The sequence below is a fragment of the Canis aureus genome, chromosome 2, assembly GCF_053574225.1.
Source record: "Canis aureus isolate CA01 chromosome 2, VMU_Caureus_v.1.0, whole genome shotgun sequence".
NCBI lineage: Eukaryota > Metazoa > Chordata > Mammalia > Carnivora > Canidae > Canis > Canis aureus.
Window position 1 is genome coordinate 56122323 of NC_135612.1, and position 21062 is coordinate 56143384.

At 42.5% G+C, this 21062-nt stretch overlaps 1 protein-coding gene across 5 annotated transcripts in view; it reads left to right on the plus strand.

Annotated features, from left to right (window-relative positions):
• SH3GL3 (SH3 domain containing GRB2 like 3, endophilin A3) overlaps positions 1-21062 on the plus strand; it is a 136184-nt gene that overhangs the window by 82710 nt on the left and 32412 nt on the right. For 4 of the 5 annotated variants that reach the window (XM_077873969.1, XM_077874000.1, XM_077873989.1 and 1 more), the window contains 5 exons: positions 180-248; positions 6509-6581; positions 9054-9197; positions 13067-13200; positions 16839-16997. In XM_077873969.1, the coding sequence (XP_077730095.1) occupies positions 180-248; positions 6509-6581; positions 9054-9197; positions 13067-13200; positions 16839-16997 (579 nt within the window). The remainder of the gene's footprint in view (positions 1-179; positions 249-6508; positions 6582-9053; positions 9198-13066; positions 13201-16838; positions 16998-21062) is intronic. The other variant, XM_077874010.1, reaches the window with a different exon arrangement.

Consider the following 21062-nt stretch of genomic DNA (forward strand, 5'->3'; position numbering starts at 1 on the left):
TACCTGTTCCAATTTTCTTAAAGGGTTTAGTAAAAAAAAAAAAAAAAAGAAAAGAAAAAAAGATGCAACAAGCTGAACATGAGTTGTCTTTTTTTTTTTTTTTGGTTTTGTTTGTAACGGGTTGAGTTAAAGTATGATAAATTATTGTACAATGTAATTACTTGTATTTATTTTCACAGCTATTTAGCGAAAAAATAAGTGGTGTTGAAGGAACGAAACTAGATGACGAATTTCTTGACATGGAAAGGGTAAGAGAGCATGTTATTGTCATTTGTATTACAAATTTGATTTTCATTGTGATATGAGATGTAGTGATAACGTAAAGGACATTAGAGTGAGACTCTGGGATGTAGTAAATGCCCCCTAACACAGACATGGGATATGGCTGTTTGGTTCCCTCTAGTGGACAAAGGTCAGAATGCTCCAAAGATGGTCAATCTTGGCAGTTATTCCAAGGAAAAGACCAAAGTAGGGACCTCTGGGTGGCTCAGTGGTTGAGCACCTACCTTGGGCTCAGGGAATGATCCTAGGGTCCTGAGATGGATCCTGCATCGGGTTCCCCGCAGGGAGCCTCCTTCTTCCTCTGCCTATTCCTCTGCCCTTCTCTCTGTGTCTTGTGAATAAATAAATAAATGCTTAAAAAAAATACCAAAGTAATTGTGATGATTTATCCTGGAAAATCAAAATGTATTTCTGGGATGAGACATTTCAAATACATAGAGATTCCTTCACGGTGCAGAGGACTCTGACTCTGTTCCCACATGTTGTAGAAGCTGAGTGACAAGTGACGTTTATCTGGGTTCTGCTACTAGAACCAGCACTGTGAACTTGAATACGTCTTTCATCTTTCCTGACTGGTGACACAAGTTTTATATGTGTGCCCTGACTACCTCACATGGATGCTGGGATAATTATGCAAAAAAATTAACGTGTATGAAAGTATTTAGAAAAATACGATGATCTTGTTATAGAAATGAATGTAATATGCTCTGAAGGAAGAGTAGAAATTCCGTCCCTTAATGATGATGAAGTTCTGTCCCTGATGATGTTTCCTCATCAGCTGTATGAAATAGCCAAAGTAGAGGTAGAACTGGGACTGCTAGTAGTTACCAGCTTCCTCAGTTTCCTTCCCCATGGTCCTGGGCCCTTTAAACATAGGCTTGTTTTAATAACTAGACTCCCCAGATGAAAGAGGGCAGAAAGAAAGCAAAGAATCTAGCCTCAAATGTTGCATCAAGAATACAATATACAGCAGGTTGTAGAGCTATCATCAGATGCAGGGGAAGAAGTCCAATCCCAGGCTGTGGCTTGGAGGGTTCCTATCCTCAGGATATCCTGGCCCTGGCCAGACTTTCCTGCAGGGAGCTCCTTATTTTCAGGATGAGCATTATTAAGTTTCTAGAAGTGTTAATGCTTTGAGAAGAAAAGCTCATTTTGTTTTGCTTTTGAAAAAACTTATTTCTGAAAATTGAAAAACATAGAAATATTTTAACATCATTGGCATACCTGGAATTACTTTTTAAAATCCCTTGGTATATAAAGATATCATGTGTGACTCTATTACTAACAATGATTCAGCTCAAATGTTAAATTTAAAAGCACATTTCAGCAATTTTAGTTTCAACTGATGGACTGAGATCCCTCTTGTTTACTTCTTTCTCTCCCTAAAACCCCAATGAATGACAGAAGAAATATAAAAATAAAATCTAGTTTTTTTTCTTACAGTAGTGAAAAGCATGGAAATATCTAATATGTGACCAGAGGTTTTAAGGACTTTTCTGGAAGAGAGTAGACAGTATCAGACCCACCTAAAACACGGCACAGAAATGACAAAGGAATGGAGTTATTCCATGGCAAATCCTAAAGTTAATGGAGTTATTCCATGGCAAATCTTAGTCCTAGTGGAGGACCAAGAGAAATGCCGAAGTAAAATTTGATGCAAAAAATCAACAACCATCAAATGGAAAAAGTTATAAAAAAGAGGGCACCTGGGTGTCTCAGATCATGATTTCAGAGTTCTGGGATTGGGCCCCTTGTTCAGGCTCTGCGCTCAGCCAGCAGTCTGCCTGAGGATTCTCTCTCTCCTTTACTCTCTTGCCCCCACCCCTGTTTAATGCTCTCTGTCTCTCTCTTTCTAAAATAAATAAATCTTTAAAAAAACTATTTAAAAAGATGCAGTCGTGCAATCTATCAGAAAATTGTAATAGTTATGAACCATTATGCACCACATAACATGGCGTCTAAATACATAAGGTAAAAGTTGTCAGAAATACTTGAAAAGTTGACAAAGAGTAGAATATTTCACAGACCTCTCATTAAATAACAGGTTCAATTGACAAGATTGGCTCATAGATGATTAGTATAAAATACGATTACTAGATTTGATTATAAATAGATGCAGGGTAGCCCTGGTGGTGCAGCGGTTTAGCGCCGCCTGTAGCCCGGGGTGTGATCCTGGAGACCCGGGATCGAGTCCCACATCGGGCTTCCTGCATGGAGCCTGCTTCTCCCTCTGCCTGTGTCTCTGCCTCTCTTTCACTCTCTCTGAATAAATAAATAAATAAATCTTTAAAAAAAAGTAAATAGATGCAGATATCTGCATTCCACAAATTGAAAATCTGTATTCTTTTTAAATACTTTTAGAACGATTGAAATAATTATATACTAGGCTCCAGAAAAAAAAAAAAACAACAAAAAATTTCCCAGTGTAAAATATAGAATACAAGGATTGCAAGGAAGGCACAGTTTCCCAATTCTGGATGTTTGGAAATTTAAAAATGCATAAAAATTATTCTTAGCTTGAAGAGGAAAAGAAAGTAAAATCAAAGGTCATTTAATTATGAGAAACAGAATTCTATATATCAGAACCCATGGTATATGGCTACATTTTAAATATACTTCATAGAAAACAAATGAAGAAAATGAATAAATCATTTAAGTCAAGAAGCTAGGAAAGTAACAGCAAATTAAGTCACTCTTACGTGAAATGAAATCAATACAGATAAATGAGAGATTAATAAAATAGGAAACAATAACAAAAAAGGTAGAATCAATAAATAAACCCAAGAACTATTTTTTGTTTTCAAATAGCCACCTCTGAATGTGGCTGAATGTGACCAAGACAGAGAGAAGGGTAATAAACATAAATGAATCACATAAGGAGTAAGATGGATATAGTGTTAGGTATGGATTCTTTTTTTTGGGGGGGTTTATAATTTCTTTTCTAAAATAATAATTAAAAAATAGAATACTCTTAACAGCCATCAGAAACCAGGGCTGCTAGCAGCTCTCTGGCTTAGGCTGAGGGCTGGAAGAATTAGTGGCACAAGCTTTGGGGCACTGCAGAGGTAGGGTGCCAATATTTGAAGGAAATTCCAGATTTAATCAATGGACAAAGATGCCTTCATACCAGGTAGACTTTACAAAAATAATTTTTACCTCTGGAATTTACCGTGTTTGTCCTGATGGTTTGCAGCAAACATTGCAGAGCATTTTGTTAACCTGAACATCGCCGCCCCACCCCCCGCCCCTGCCCACAATATCCCCAGCTACTCCCGGAGGAAGGTTTTGTTTTATTTTTTTGTTTTTAAACTACATGGGTTATTTTTTCAGTGTTCATATTGATTGCCTATATTTGCCAGGGTGGTTAGTGGGCCTCTTCTTCATTTTGTAGAGGGTGATTCACAGTTGTGATGGCTGGGCTGTCCTGGAAGCTGCTCCAGGTTGTGCACATCAGGCATGTGGGTTTTTTGGCCATTTGTTTCTTGGCTTTTTTCCTCCCAAAGATAGAGAAGGATCTAAAGTAGAAAGCAATCCTGCCACAGCTCTCATGGGTCACCCTTCAGAGATGACGCCTAGCTCCCTGGTGCTTTTTCATGTCTAAAGATGGTTGGATATATGGAAATGGACACTCTACACTGTGTTTTAATTAATATGAAACTTAGGAGAGTTGAGAAATCTAAAACTTAGTTTTTCTTAAGCTTAAACTGAACATATGAATCTTAATTATTAATTTAGTAATTTCAGCATAAAAATCAATCTCAGCTAATCTTAATTTTAGGTTCCCTTAAGTCATAAACTTAACAGATTAAATCCCTAAATATTTATCTCCAGTTATATAATTCAGCAGATTCCTCTAGACATTTCAAATATCTAGGGTCACAAATGCAACGCGTGGAATCTGCTCCTATGTCACATCCAATTTAAAACAGAGTTTTCCTAAGTACTTAAATTTCTTGAAACTCTAATAAAACATAAACATTTAGGTGATCGTATTCTCTTAAACATTTCAACGATCTTCATAAACAGTTGAACATACCAAAGAGAGTTCAAAGCTTACAAAACCTGTTAGAAGGCCATATGCACTTACGCACACATGCCTCACACACACAACTGACACGTGTGCATCAGTAATACAGGTGTGATTCATATCTTTATCATTAACGTACTGTCCTTTTAAACCTTCCCGGGGCCCTGAATTTAGGCAATCAGCTAATGGGAACAAATACAGTTTCAGGCTAGTTGAGCTAGCTTGGTTGAAAGCTTCTGATCCTGACCAGATGATAGTTTTTTCAATTATGAAATTGAATTTCTTGTATTACAAATCACTCTACAACTTGCTTTCTTTCCCTGACAATGCACTATGGGCATCTTCCTAGTATATGTGGGAAGTATATTTTTTTGTCTTGTGATTAAAGGGTATTCCTTTATTTGGATGTTTTACCATGTATCCAGTCAATTTCTTATCACTTATAATTCAAGTTAGTTTCAATTTTTAATACGACATAAAATGGTCTAACATCCTTTTATATCACTGCACTTTGCTGGTGTGTTTCCAGATGATAAATTCTTGGAAGTCTGAGAGCTGGTACACTAATATGCTCATTAGTAGGTCCTTTACCTTGATCTCCAGAAGTTGTATCTGTTTTGCACTCCATGTGTGAAAGGGTCCATTCCTCCATGCTTGTATAATAGCTAATATTGGGTCAAATCAATTAAAACATTTTTTTTTTGTCAATCTGATGAGTTGACACTCCTTTTTAATTTAGAATTTTTCTGAATATTTTGTCAAATGTTTGAACTTGTATTTTTTCCCATTTGTGGATTGCCAGTTTACGATCTTGTCCCTTCTAGTTGGGTTGGGTTTTTTTTTAATGGAAGTTCTGTGTGTTTGGGATACTAAGCACATGTCTCTGTATAGTTTTATTTTTCTTTCATTTTGTCATTTTTATCAAACTTCATGTACTGTGTCTTTTCACTGTTCAGTCTTTAATTTTATAGAGTCAGAATTTTGGTCTTTTCACTTATGACATTTAGATTTTGGATCATGCTTAGAAGATTCTCCCCATCCTCATATTTCAAAAGATGCTCCTGTAAAATTAAGTACTTTTACAGTTTGTTTTTAGGTCTATATGTGTAATCCAGTTTGTAGTGTGAGGCATGAACCTAACTTTATTATGAATTTGCCAAGTTGTAACAAAAAAATTGAGATTTGAATTAATTTTACATGTTCATTTAGGGGGAGGATTTATTTCTTTGTATAATTAAACTTTCCCATTTAGGAATATAGCTTCTCAGATAGATATTGTACATTTCTCATTGTATTTATTCCTTATGGTCACATATTTTTAAATTGCTCTAATGACTGGGATCTCTTTTTCCTTTATATTTTCTTTCAGGGTATTGATGGTATGAAATAAAGGTATTGAGAGAAATATGCATAATTTAACTTTATTGTATATTCAGTGTCTGGCTAACCAGCAACCAGTGTCTGGGAATGTTTTTTTTTTTTTTAATTCTATTTATTCATGAGACACACACAGAGAGAGGCAGGGACATAGGCAGAGAAAGAAGGAGGGTCCCTGCGGGGAGCCCAATGCAGGACTCAATCCCAGGACCCTGGGATCACGACCTGAGCTGAAGGCAGACTCTTAACTGCTGAGCTGCCCAGGTGCCCCTCTAGAACCGATTTTACAGAAGGAAGGAGTCAGTCGTAACATGGCAGGGAAGCCTCTGATATTAACTTCTGCCCACAGAAGGGTTTATGTTAGTGATGTGCTAGTGAGAATGATTCTTCCATAATTGATTTACTGTGGTAGTTTCTGATGTGAATCATTATTAGGGTGTCCGTATGTAAGTATAGACATCAAGTTCACCCAGCAGATGAGGAAAGTATGGCTCAGACATGCTTTGAGAGAACTTCAAGTATATCTAGTGGAGTAATCTAGTGGAGCATAATGACTTGTCCGAGTTTTCTAAATATTACACGAATAGTCACTTTAATGTTAGAAAAAGAAATGAATGTTCCCCATCATCACGGGGAGGAAGAGCTGTCCCAAAATCAAAGTGAGAAAATATTGCTCCTCCCTCAAAAAGCTGAAATTCATTTAGGTTAAAATCATCATAATAATGTGTTATAAATATTAAATTAATCCCTATTGCTTTTGTGTTTTACTATAAGCTCCTTGTTTGTTATTTATCAACATTTTCATGTGTTTTTCTTTTAAAGAAAATAGATATTACCAATAAAGCTGTTGCAGAAATTCTTTCGAAAGCCACAGAATATCTTCAGCCAAATCCAGGTAAAGTTAGAAAATGTCTTGAAATATTCTGTTGTTCATTCACTGGCCCAGACCAATAACCCATGTGTCCTTGGCATATGGCTGGCATAATTTAGAAACAATGTCTTCTGTTTCTAAATAATGAAATTCAGCTTCTTAAAGTCAAGCTTCCAGTGACCGGAGGTAGTTTCAGTGAATTCCAGCCAATAAGAAGCAGAGCAGACACTTCTGTGAACTCTGGTCACATCATTTGGATGAGGCTTCGTCTTAGTTTCAAGGTACTGCTACTAAGCAAAGACATTTTTTAGGGGATGCTTAGAAAGCCACTTTTCTTATTGAGGCACCTCCTCTTTTAGGAAAAATTTCTGTCATCCTGCTCTAAAGGTGTATATTAACTTGAAATTGATATAACGGAAGGATTTTAATTCCAAGGTCATGAAGCAGTATCCCTTGATGAGTTTTTCCTGAGTTATGAATTACAGAAATGAATAGGGGACAGGGCATCCAAGCCTTGAATTCTGTGAATATCCAAAACTGCCTTTCCTTTTGAGGAATTTATTATTTACATGTAGAGACCTGTGATTCCCTTGGCTTTGGGAATCCGCACAGACCCAACCATCTGTAAATCTAGACAGTAAAAATTTTAAAACATTAATTTTATAAGAATCATGTCCAAGGAGGTTGGTGGGTATAAAAGTCTTTAGAATTGCGTGGATGATTACAATTTTAAAAACTATAATAAATACCTCTCTTGGCTGGCCGCCTCAGTGATTGAGATGAACCACATGAGTTCCTTTTCCTGATAAATCGGCCAACACATACTTTGCTAGCGCTTACTTCTGCTGAGGTGCTTTCCTGGATCCTGGGATAGTGTGAAGCGGGACCCAGATCCCAGCCTCAAAGAACTGACATTGGAAGAGGGCAGGAATGGCTGAGAGCCAACAGTGAAAGTGTCCACTTGGACAGAGGCCTCTCGTTACTTCCAGTTTAATGGCTATTAGCCACATGACTGCCATCCCCCAGTTTCTACCCTGGCAGTGGGAAGGAGGAGCTGAGCTTGTGTGTGTGTGTGTGTGTGTGTGTGTGTGTGTGTGTTGTTGGAGAGGGAAGGCTTTGTGCACAGAACCAGGAAGAAAATGGCTTTGAAGCTGAGGTGGGCCAGATGCAAAAAAGGCTGGCACTGGGAGTGTCTGAAGCAACATCCACATTACCTGAGAGACTGTGGGAAATGCAGAATCTTGGGCTCATCCCAAATTGCCTGAATCAGACTTTGCATTTGAATAGGATCTTTGGGTGATTTGTATGCACATTACAGCTTGAGAGGCACTAGACTAGAATACATTAAAACAAACGTGTAATTATTAAAGTCAAAGAAAATAAAAAGTATCCTTTTACTTCCTAAAGTTACCTCAAACACCACAAGGTAGTATGGGATTCGCTCTCTGGTTTGTAGAATAAAGTCCCAAATCCTTAGCGTGGGATTCGGTTCACAGTCACATTTTCCCATGGATATCTCCTGGTCTGTCCTGTTTTGATTTCTGTTGAAGTCAAACCAGCCTCCTCTTTATCTGTTGGTTATAAACCATAAGCATTCCCTCTTCCACGCTTCATTGACGCGATTTCTGCCTTTTTAGGGGCATCTTTCTATCTTTACTTAGCAATATCGCTTATAGTTTCCTTTTCCCGACACCATCCCAAACTTTTATCTGCAAAGTACACCTTGTAAATTCTGCCTTACGGAGTAACTAGTCTCTGAGCCCCTTTAGTCCTGATGCTGTCCTGGGTCTTTCAGGAGCCCCAGGACATGGCATAGGGTGTCACACAGAGTTGGGATCAGTAAACACTCATTGCCTGAATCCAAGAAAAGCAGCTCAGGAGAGGTGGCCACCCATGATCCCCTGATCCCCCAAAGGGCTTGGGGGTCCAACTGCAGCAGGGGGCCCTCCACACAGGCTCATGTTCACTCAGGGGAAGTCCTAAATGGGAATGTGCAGCAGTCCCTCATCATGATGTTGGACATGATCAGACCAAATGGATTCTTGGTGCCCGGGGAGGGCATTAAGGGCCCGTTAGTGGTTTGACGCATCCACCTGAACAATTCTGTCCAGTTACAGGTTGGTCCCCAGGAGGAATTGCCTGCCCCGACTCAGGGCGTGGGGGTAGGCAGGCCTTTTGCAGTGTCTCTCTCTGCCCCTGAGGTTAGGGCAGCCCAGTTACTGCTCTCTGGGGTCAGTGGAGGGTGTTTCTGTTTTCCTTCCTGGCTGTGCTGCAGTGCACTTAGCTCCTCCCTGGGAGACAGAATCTAGGAGATCCTGTGGGAGGTGAGAGCGGCTACATTGCCCCATTCCACACCCCCCACCCCCACCCTCAGGGCTCCTACATGTTGTCCACCCAGGGTGGGGAGGCTGAGTTTTGCCATCAGTTTGTTAAATGTGATGTACCTCTGGCTGCACTGTGTCATTTTAAGGAATTACAAATGACAATGTTTTTAAGCATACAGAGCTAAGCTAGGAATGCTGAACACTGTGTCGAAGATTCGAGGGCAGGTGAAAACCACTGGCTACCCACAGACAGAAGGCTTGCTGGGCGACTGCATGCTCAAGTATGGGAAGGAGCTCGGGGAAGGCTCCACGTTTGGTGAGTGTTCACATGTGACCTGGGCCGGGTATAGGTGGTGCACACTGCCTTCTTTTTTAATTTTTTTTAATATTATTTATTTAGAAAGAGAGAGCAGAGTGGGGGGCAGAATCCTCAAGCAGACTCCCCGCTGAGCAGGAAGCCCGACCCAGGGCTCGATCCCACGACCCTGAGATCATGACCTGAGCTAAAACCAAGAGTTGGACACCCAACGAACAGACTGAGCTACCCAGGCACCCCTCAATGCCTTCATTTTAACAACCTTATTGTTATTTTTCTTTTATATCTCCTGAATCATACATGTTCATTGCAGGAAGTTTAGAAAATATAAGCAAGTAAAATATGAGAAAATAAATGCCAGCATCACCCACAATCACACATCCAGACCCTTTGTTTATTCTCATATATATTCACATGCAGCCTCACAGAATCATAATGGAGTTGTGGTGTATATCCTTAGACTTCATGTAGCCTGTTTATTCCCATTGACTATATATCCTGATCCATGTCATAAATAATTATTAATCTTCTATGATATTGTTTCTGAAGGCTGCGTAATAATCCATGTGTTATGTCATAGCTCATTCCATCAATCCCAATTATTAAATACTTAGATTTTTTTTACTTACGCAAAAAAATTTTACATAGTGTTTATACAACCGTGTTCGTAGGTAAATCTTTGGGGCTAGCCAAGATTATGTACTTAGATGAAGTCCCTAGTCGTGAAATTGCTGGATTGAGAGTGTGCCTGTTTCTGCAGATTTTTTGAAGAATTATTTCCAAAGGACCCTCCAGAAAGGTTATGCCAGTTGCACACTTGCCAGGAGTGCATGAGCATATGTTTCCCAGCACAATTGCTAACTGCAGGAATTATTTTTTTTTACTATTAAATAACTGATAATTTGATATATAGCATGTAAAATTGATCTCTTGGTGATGTTTTAACTTTGCTTTTTGGATTATGCGTAAGGTAGCATTCCTTCCTGTTTGTCATCATTTTTGTTAATTGTGTATGTGTATCCTTTACCTGTTCTTTCATTAAGGTGTTCATTTTTTTTTCCCTTTCCTTGTTCATGAGCTCTTTCAATGGTCAGGATATTTGCTCTTTGTCTGCCATGTATGCTTGTGAAGTTACACCCCAGGTAGGCATTTACCTCTGACCTTGTAGATGGAGACCTCTATAATGGAGAGAGATTTCTACTCTTTATGTTGTGGGACTCATACACCTTCCTTTATGGCTTATGGCTTTGTAATTGTGTTCAGAAAAACTTTCACCCCCCCCCCCCAACCCGCACAAATTGTGTAAATGTTTATTTATACTTTTCTTTTGAAACAAGTTCCTTTTCTTACCCCTAAATTTCCATGCTTCTGAGTATAATGGGCAGATATTGTGCAATAGGGTTCTGATTTTGTTTTCTCACATATGTATAGCTAATTGTTCTGATACTTCATTAAAAAGTTCAACTTTTCCCCTCTGATTTAAGAGAAACTTTGTTACAGATTAAATTTTTTATTTTGTTTGTTTCTGGTCTTTCTCGTTTGTTTTCTTGATCTGTACGCTATTTTGATCCAGTGCCATATTTTAAGTAATATAATTTTAAGGCTGATTTTCATAAACTTAACTAAAATTTCCCCTTGTTATTGCAAACATTTCACAGATATACTCACCTTTGTTTTTTTTTCAGATGAAACCTAGAGTCCTTTTAAGTTTCCTTTATTAAATACAAACAACCTACTAAATTTTGATTGGGATTTCTTTAAATTAATAAATTGAGAGTGAGTTGAATGTTAACCTGTTCACTCTTCTAGGATAATTTGTCACTTTGCTATTCATGTAATGGTAACAAGGCAAGATATGGAAATTGAGAATTCAGATACTTGGCTATAGTAATTAATCTAGTAAATTGTGGGGAAAAAAATCTCCTGCAAACTTAAAAAAAAAGGTAACAGGGGTGCCTTGTGCCTGGGTGGCTCAGTCGGTGAAGCATCTGCCTTTGGGTCAGGTCATGATCTCAGGGTCCTGGAGTCGAGCCTTGCATCAGACTCCCTGCTCAGTGGAGAGCCTGCTTGTCTCTATTCCCTCTTCTTGTGTTCCCTCCCTCTTAAATAAATAAATAAAATATTTTAAAAAAAAATTCCCAATACTAAAACATTCATCAGTCACAGGGGTAACAATATCCTTCAGAGCAGTATAAGGTGAATTTTATTTTATTCCATGAGTGAATGCAGACAAGATGGCTTATTCCTTCTCCTGAGGGCAGACCCGTTGAGGAGATAGGTGAGGGGGCCGGGCAGGCCCTCACAGCCAAGGCCAGTCTGCAGTGACTAGGCAGGGGGCTTGGATGGGTGGACAGTTTGAGCTTCCCAGGTCCCTAGCACTCTAAGGGAACTTGTGTTAAGGAGGAGAGCCCATGTTCAGGAGAGTGTTAAGACAGGTAGGTTGCTTGCTGTTCTGAGGAAGAGACTGTGGAATGCTTTCCTTTTGGGCCGCATGGTAGAAATTGCCTGAAATGCAGAAGCCTCAGGGAGTGGAAGCTGAGCCCCACGTCCTAGTGGAATCTAAAGCACTAAGCTTGAGCAAGGGGAAGGACTGTCAGATCCATGGAGGTGACGGCCAATATTCAGAATTAAGTTTTTGGAGTCTTCAGAGAAGCATTTGGAAATGTTTCTGGTATCTCTGTGCCAGCTAATCCACAGTTATTTGCAAGTGGGAGTCCTGGTAGCTGGGCGTGGAGGTACCAGGGCATAATCCAGTAAAAGCTGCCACCCCTGCCCAAGCCAAGCATTGCTGGCCTGGGCCTTATTGAAGAGCAAACCTTGCCCATCCTGCTGACAGGCTGTCTCCTGTGACACTGCCAGGCTTTCTTTGACATCAGAAAGGGTTAGGAGCCTTAGAACCATCTAAAGGATATGGGGAGTGACCTCAAGATCTAGTAGCTAGAAGCTGACAGGAGGTTTTGTTCCTTTATTTCTATTGTAACCTTCATTGGTTGATACTTAGCCCTGATGAATGACTCCTTTTATAGTTTACAAAGAGGGATTTTGTTCTGGAACTTCTAAGGAGCCGTAGGTGCCAGTTCACAAAGCTAGAGATTTCCCTGCTCTCTGAAAGTAGAACATTCCTATAGAGCCTTTTGTAAACCAAAATGGTGTTAAGCAAAGAGGAAATTAGCATTAATTTACATGGAAAAATTGAGGGGTGTTACCAGACCTTAAAAAATAACCTCTCTTAGGCTTTTCTCATAACTTAGGACACCTCTTGCTAGTGCATGCACAGAATAAATTGAGTTAAAGCACAGGTGCTTGCAGACACAGTTCAAAGCTGTGGTAGCTGGATGCCGGGGTGCTCTGCACAGTTCTCACGACTTGGGGTAGACGCTGCCTCTTTGACTTGCTTACCAAACAAAGGCTGAATGTTATTCTCACTTTTTTCCTTTTTTTTTTTTTTTTTTTTTTGGTAACAGCAAAAGTCCTCTTTGGATTTCTTTCAGTTAGCAAAAACTTGCACTAATATAGGTCTCTTATAAAAATGAAGGGGCACAGCATGAACTTTTGAAAAGCTGGGGATTGCTGTACCAGTTTTTAAAGAGGAGCTTTATCCCCATCTCGTGGCCAAAATGGGAAATGCTTCGGTCCGCCTGAGCCTCCTGCCTTTATGAGTACAGAGTGTTGAGAGGAAAATACAGACCATAGGAAGACTTTCTTTATCGCTCTCTTCTTTTTTTTTTCTGGGTCAGGATTCAGCAGTCCTTGGGTGAGGACCTTTCTGCACCATCATCCACAAACTTTTGGGAAGGAATTGAATAGAATCACCTTTATCCTCAAGTATTCTGCTAAAGAACCTTTTTTATTTGCATTTTCTGTTCAAGGCAATGCATTGATAGAAGTTGGTGAATCCATGAAGCTAATGGCTGAGGTTAAAGACTCTCTTGATATTAATGTAAAGCAAACTTTTATCGATCCACTTCAGTTACTCCAAGACAAAGATCTAAAAGAGATTGGGGTAAGTCTTCCAGGCTATATAATCTATCTGTTGCTACTTAAAATGATGTCTGTATTTAAAATCATTAGAATGCTTCTGTGGGGATTCAGTGAAAGCATCATTTTATTTTTCCAGCTCACTGGGAAAGGGACCCAGGACCTCTGAGCCCTTCATTCTGTGTCTTACTGAAGCCATCTAGAAGCCAAGATAAGGAAGCATATTTCCACAGCCATGTCTTCCATAGCAAAATGACTCCATAACTTCATAGTGGAATTTTTATAATCAAAATCATACCATATCAGTCCTCTTTTTTGATACTTTGCACCAGACCAGTAGTAGTTATTTTTCACGGCTTCTCAAGGAAATTAGTATCTGGGAATTGACATTTTGTTTTTGGAAAACTGTTAAAAATGGCCTTCCAGAGCACACATGGGAGCTCTCAGGGACCTGTAAGTGATTGCATGTCACTTGCCTGGTGGTGTTTTTGTATATGTGCAAAAACAGCCTTGAGATTTCTACCCCACTGGGACTTACTCTGGAGGGGCAGCCTGCCTTTACTTCTGGCATCCTCTTAGGTTGCTGCCTGGAAGACCTGCCTCCAGGTGTCTTCAAGCATGAGCTGAATGCAAGCCCAGGCCAGCTTGGAATTCATTTGAACCTTGGGGATGTCCTCTTTCCTTTCTTCAGGGCCAGCAATTGTGGGGTGGCCCCCAGGACTAGCAGCATCAGCATGACATGTTACAAAGGCATGTGCTTGAGCACTATTCCAGATTTTCCGAATAGAAAGTCCTAGAAGCCTATATGGGTATTAGCATTTAAAATGAAACCAGAGGATGTGGAGGAGAATTCAATGAGGTTGAATGAAAAACAAAAGCAACCATTCAGAGATGCCTGGAACATTCAGCTACCCCCGACTCCCCATATCCCTCTCACTCCTCACTCCTGTGGTCCTCTTTCCCATCCCTGTGGGGAAAAGCAGTGTCTCTCCTGCCCTCTGAAGCCAGGCCTCTACGGGGCCCTGGAGTCCATTGCCATGTCTGTTGTCTTCTCTCCTGAACCTCTGTTCTTCCCCTTTCTTTTTTTTTTTTTTTTTTAATTTATTTTTTATTGGTGTTCAATTTACTAACATACAGAATAACACCCAGTGCCCGTCACCCATTCACTCCCACCCCCCGCCCTCCTCCCCTTCTACCACCCCTAGTTCGTTCTTCCCCTTTCTATCTATTGGCTTCTTGCAGCTAAAGTCTAGACACATAGGCACAGCAGCCCTTGTGTCCCCCCCCCGCCCCCAATCTGCATCCTCCTCCCCCATTGCACTCTCTGCACCACTCTGGGGGCAGCCTTCCTAAGATGCTGACTGTCGCTGGCAGTGGACTAGAGAGCCGCCACGTCACAGCTGATTCTCTGCCTCTCCCTCCTCTGGAGCGGCCCACTGAGCCCCAGCCAGCTCTGCCATCCAGCCTCTCTGCGATGTTTGCAGCCCCCAGGGATGCTTTGCTGTGTGCGGTCCTCTGTCCCTTGTCTTTCTCACCCTCCTCTCCCCACCCTCCCTGCTAAGCCAGGTCACCTCTCAGGTCTCAGATGCCCTTTCTCTTGGGAAGCCCTGTTTTCTCCTGCCTTGGTCATATGCTTATATGCTGCCCTGTGCCGTGAGCATCACTGCTTTCTCCTCCTGTTGTTCAGCGCTAAGTGCCTCGGCATCCTGCTTCATTCACTTCTGTGACCACAAGGCCCAGGATGAGGTTTGTGCTCACAAATTACTAAGGAACAGATGACTCTAGAGAAGAAGGGACATTCTGGGGACATGAGGATGTCCTTCCCGAATGGAGAACTTTAAAACCAGATGTCCCCTTGGCTGAAGTACATAATATGCTATTTCATCTTGTGCTGTTGTCCTTGAGAAAAACGCAAAGTCCTCTGGGCAGCGTAGCTCTTCCACTTGACCTGCTTCAGAGCTAGCTGTGGACACAGATATGCACCAGACACATGTGCAAGATACACCCATACTTCAGTGTTGTCCATGCCCTACGCAACAAAATAATGTCCTGAGTGGCATCTCTTGTTGCTCAGCTGCTATTTGACACAGAAACACTCTAAATCTACACTTAAGTCCTATGATGATCAAGAGTTCAGAGTCTAGTCTTCAGAAGCCATTCCCAGTCTCAGCTGTGTTGTCTGTGTCTCAGATGCCAGGAGTGGAGAACCTGCTCCTTTAACACCAGCTGACTGATCTCTGTAAAGGGTTTTATGGATTCCAGATATTTCTTGGCCCACAAGCAGGAGGCTGGCCATCCCCATCCCCATTTTACAGCCACACACAGAGAATCAGAGGAAATAATAGATTTGCCCAGAGTCACAGAACATAGAGGAAAGATGCTTCTGGCTTTTATCCATATGCTCTTTTCACGTATTCGTTATGGAAGTAGAACCAGTGCTTTTCACTAAAATGCATAGTACATCCATACTTCAGTGGGATAGTCTTTGTTTTGTGTGTAAACATTTGATATCAAATACCTGCTTTCCAAAAAAAAAAAAAAAAAAAACAAATACCTGCTTTCCAAAGATTACATGTATAAACTCTTCCAGACCTCTCCCTTGCCCCAAACAACTGTCCTGTCTATAGTATTTCTGATATGGGATCCCTCTGCTTGAACACAAACTGTGATGGGGAATTTACCACCACACAAGGTAGCCCATTCCATGAATGGACAGGTCTAATATTTGCAATTCTTACATTTTGTTAAGGAGATCCTTAAAAAAAAAAAAAAGAAACCTCACCTTTTCAGAGGTTGTAAGTGTCTGTCCTCTGTGTCTACATATGCATTGATAACATTTATTCAACTTGTTCTGTAATTGTTTGGGAACTTTATGGAAGATGCATTAGTATTCTAGAGGCTACTAGTGCTTTTATAATCTACCTCATAGTGAGGAGTTGATAGTAGTGCCAAAGGAAATGTACTTATTTTTGGTGTAATTTTGTTAGAAATTATCTAGACATTAATAGAACTGAAGTGAGGGGTCTTATAAAGAACTTTGGAAAATGGAATTTGAGTGCTGATACTATGTCCTTATTTTCCATATAAATACTCACTCATTCTACCATCCCACCCATCCACCCTCCCACTCATCTATTTACCCACCCATCCATCGATTCACCCACCCATTCACTCACTCATCCATCCATCCATCCATCCATCCATCCATCCATCCATCCATCCATTCACTCATGCATCCACCCATCCACCCATCCACCTACCCATTCACCCACCCATCCACCCATCCATCTACCTACCCATCTATCTACCTACCTACTCACCCATCCACCCATCTGTCTGCCCACCCACCCATTCATTCATCTGTCCATCTGTCCGTCCATCCATCCATCCATCCATCCATCCATCCACCCATCCACCTACCTGCCCATCTGTCCATCCATCTAATCAGCAGATATTGTGGAATATTCCACAAATATTCCATGAGGATCTATAGTAAAGGTAGCCCCTAGTGAATGCCGGGGCCACACAGCTGTCTAAGATATGTCCCTTCCCCTAGAATTTAGGCTGACAAAAAACAATGGATATTTTCATGGAAACAACAGAGATTTCTTTGCCCCATGTTTTGAGTGTACAGTCTCTGAAAGACTCCTTTGTCTTGTGTAGCACCACCTGAAAAAGCTGGAAGGCCGCCGCCTGGATTATGATTATAAAAAGAAGCGAGTAGGTAAGATACCAGATGAAGAAGTCAGACAAGCGGTAGAAAAATTTGAAGAGTCAAAGGAGTTGGCTGAAAGAAGCATGTTTAATTTTTTAGAAAATGATGTAAGTATTTAAACCAAACAGGAGACTTTAATGTGAATAAAAACATTTGAACGTATGACTAGGACCAACATGTGGAGGAGCTCTTGAGCTTTGGTTTACAAAAGCTTCCAGAACTTTCTGTAGCCATTATCACCTGCCTCAGAAATACCTTCAGACATTTGGCAAGTCCCAACCCACACCTCAGGTCTCAAGAAGTCCTGTTTATCTCAGGATTTCTCCCGGGATGTGCAGCAGGTGGCCCTGGGGAGGGGGTCGTTTGGGGAGTCGGGAGGTTGGCAGATCGGCCTTTGTATTTGAAGCCAGAGCATTGTGGTTTTGTAGGCCAATGGACAGCCCATGTAGTATGATGTGCAGCTTTGCTAACATTGAGAGAAGCACTCTGTGGGGTAGATATTTGAGGAGGGGCGGCTCTCTGATGCCTTTCCTTGTCATTGTGAACATTCAGGACATAAAATCATGGCCTGCATCATGCATCTGAGTGGTGGTACTTGTGAACTCGGGAATCGTGAGAGTCTTGACACAGATCCCTCAGAAATGCCAATATTCTCTTGCACTGTGATTCCCATCAGCTTTTATTTTTATTTGTCCAAGAGAAGCCGGATTTAGTGTACCTTGGAGGCATGGTAACACCCCCACTGGGGCACCGAGAAGGCTCTGTAGTGAGTCCTTTGGTGTTTGTTGCTGCCTGACTGGAAGAGGCTCCTGCCACTAGCTTGGCTCCGGCCTCCCTGCCCGGAACCTGGCCTTAGCGATGCTGTGTGCTGTTTGGGGCCAGCCTTAGCTCTGGACCCTATTTGCCGAACTTTCAAACCTGTGGAGACAAGTCAGAGGATTTATTTATCTGCAAAACCATGTTCTTCTAATAGTTTTTTAAAAGGTCTATCAAGGTCTTGCATTTTTGAGTCAAGTCAAACAAAAGTACCTTTTATTTGCCGTGGTGATAGGGGGAATTATATTCCATGTTGAAGAGACAATAATCCCAGAGAAAATCATTTGAAAACCCCCAGGTCCATTAAGCCCGAGTCCTGAAAAGTATACTCTATTACATTTCTCCTTTTAATATCTGATCAGGCTTTTAAAATGTCTTATGGGAAATGGGAAGAGGTGTAACTGTTTGCTCTGTTTTTCTGATTTATTTTCCCTTAAAAATAGAAATTTTCTCTTAACATTGTCCTGAAGCAATGGACAATTTTGGTTTTGTTTCATTTCAGAGTGCCATATTTGACTTTTTGAAGTGTTCAGAATGTGATTTCAGAGTGTGACATATCCAGTGCATCTAACCCTTGTCTGCGTAGCCCACATCATCCTTCCGGTCCCGTGCCTGGTAGTGGTGGGTGCAAACTCTGAGGTTGAATCTCGTGTGTCAGACCTATTGCCTGACCCACTTGCTCCTCTTCAGGACTTCATTCATGAACCACGATGATGGGCTTTTGCAACGTATTCTACTAGGGGCCTGGTTCAGTTTTCTGCCTTTGCCAGTTCACCCAAGAGACCTGTTTTCTCCCTTTAGGATAAGGTGGCAGTCAGGAATGATCCCTTCCATATAAAAACTCAGTTATTGATCCCTTCGCTGACAGTGACCATATTCACAAATGAGTTTACTGCCTACCCCCTGCCCTAGCAGAAGTAATGGCTAGTTCTTGACTCAGACTCTGCGGAGGCAGGGCTTCCTGGGGTGGAGGGCACCCTGTGCCTCTGGGGAGCCTGGGCAGCTCCATCAGTTCAGAGCTGGGTCTACACCTCCACTACCAGGCTGTGCCCGCTTGTTCAGGGATGGCCTTTCTGCTTCTGCCTGTCCTTTGACAAAAGCCCCTGGAAAGCAACCTCAGAGGTAGGTGGAGACCAAAATCCTAAGACAGCAAAGGACTTTCCAACCGCCTTGGGACTGGGCTCCTTCCCTTTCCCTGCCCTCCTCTCCCTCTGCCATCTTTAACTGCGGTTGCCACCTGTGTGCTCTGATTGCTGATTGTCACAGGAATGGCCAGAGTGGTGCTGAAGAGGTTGGTGGTGATGATGACAATGATGGTGACAGTGACAGAGGGCCATTTGCTGAATGACTCATGGTAGAGTCTAAAAGGGGCCCTGGGGGAGGCCCCTCTAGCCTGGCATACCTGCTTTGACCTTTTCTCCTTCCTGGGGTTGTGGTTGAGGACACTCACAAGTTACTGTGTAAACTCTAGATGGCTGCCTTCCTTCTGTTGTTGGGGCAACAGCAGCCAGACCCAGAAGGGGGATGGTCTTGTCCTTTACTGTGTCAGTGTGTCTGGGCCATATCCGGGTGGCCTGGCAGTCCTCTTGACCAGCAAAGGTGTAGAAAGTCTCCAGTTCAGTCCTTGGCCCTGACATGCTAAGGTGGAGGTTGGTGTTTAGGCATGAACAGCAGGTGACTTGGAGGGAGAAGACGAAGAGTCAGTGTGTGGAGGGAGGAGGCATACACAGAGCTCTTGCCCCATCCTTGCCCTTCTCTGCACCCAGGCCAGGTCCAGGAGCTCTGCAGCCCACAGAGCCCTGGCTTCCAGCTCTCTCTGGATCACCAGTGCATGTCCAGCCTTTGCCACTCAGTCTCCTCTGTGTCTGCTTCCTATCTGTAAGGAGGCTGTGAAGGAGGAGCTATGTGTTAGGACACTGACTTTTCTTCCAGAAACTGATCCTGCAGCTAAAGATGGCTGGGTCTTAATTCCTGGGAAAGGCAGTGGGTCTGCAAGCCCTGCCTTTGCCCAGGTAATTGGATAGCACATCCCCCTGACCTGGCACCTGCTGGAACCCAGGTCCATGCCCGCTTCTCAAGGGCCTGTGGCCTCAGGGATGTGGTGGCGGGCAGCAGAGGCCTGGTGCTTCCTCCAGACATGAGTGGGAGAGGCCAATACCATTGTGAGATAGAGGTTGGGGGTGCCAGTCAAAGCCATCCACCCCTTTGAGTTCCGACTAATTGAGGAATTGATACAGAAGCCAGATTGGAACCAAGGGGCAGCCCTTTTAACCATTGAGACCACCCAGCAATTATAAAATACAGGCCTTTGGGCAGCTGTGCTGGAGAGTATTCCCATTTGATGAAAGCTGACCTGACTCACCCATCCAGACAGGATCTGAGACATGTGGCCTCTGGCCATGCAAAGTTGGCTTTTGGGGCAGAAGAACCCATCCTACTAATTAAGGAACATTCCCTGGTCTCCTCCCCAGCAGGAGTGAAGCAGGGCTAGAGGAAGTAAATAAGCAGAGGAGTGTGAATGAGGGAGGTAAGGTGGTGTGTCAGGTGGTCTGGTGCTATCTGCCTATCTCTGTCCGGCACTAACAATTCATACCCCAAAGTCTCACTCTGTGGGGAGCAGGTGGTGTCCAGACCTCGTGTCCCGTAGCTTTGGCTAAGACACAATGAAAGCTTCACCAGATAATACCAGAGATCTGCCTGGTTTGAGGAAAGCCCCAACTGAAACTAACAGATTTGGTTTTTCCAGAATCTCTACGTGCAGGTTGTGTGGCCCTTCTTAGGATCTTCTGGCCAGCAGGCCATTTGTAGGGGGTTTCCAGGGTGTGGTTGCTCATCTGTCTTCACATCTAGATTCTTCCAATAAGAAACAAAGAGGGACAGCCAAACAAGGCACACGTACCAGCCCCGTGCCCAGAGAACAGGACTTTCTGGAAATCCATGTGGTCAACTTAGGCCTGGGCCAACAATGGGACTCCACCACGTATCCCAGGAATGAACCCACAGGGAGACCTTGGAACCCACTGGGAGTGTGAGGTGGGCAGAGGAAAAGCCGATCATTGCTTGGCAAACCCACATTCTTAATGAATACAGACCTCAGAGCCAGGCTCCAGTTATTGCCCATTCCAGTCAGGGTTTGGACACCCTGATTGTCAGGACCCCCTGACCTCCACCATCCTGTGGTGTGGAAGGAAGGAAGGGGTGAGGTGAAGGACCTGAATCATTCACACAGACACTCCCAGGGAAACTGGCATCTGTTTTCCTGTGTGTGGCCAAGCTGCAAGTGGGAGAACCAAAGAGAAGCCTTCTCTGGTCCCACCCTGGAGTCCTTGGCTGTCTTGGCAGTCAGTGCTGGACTG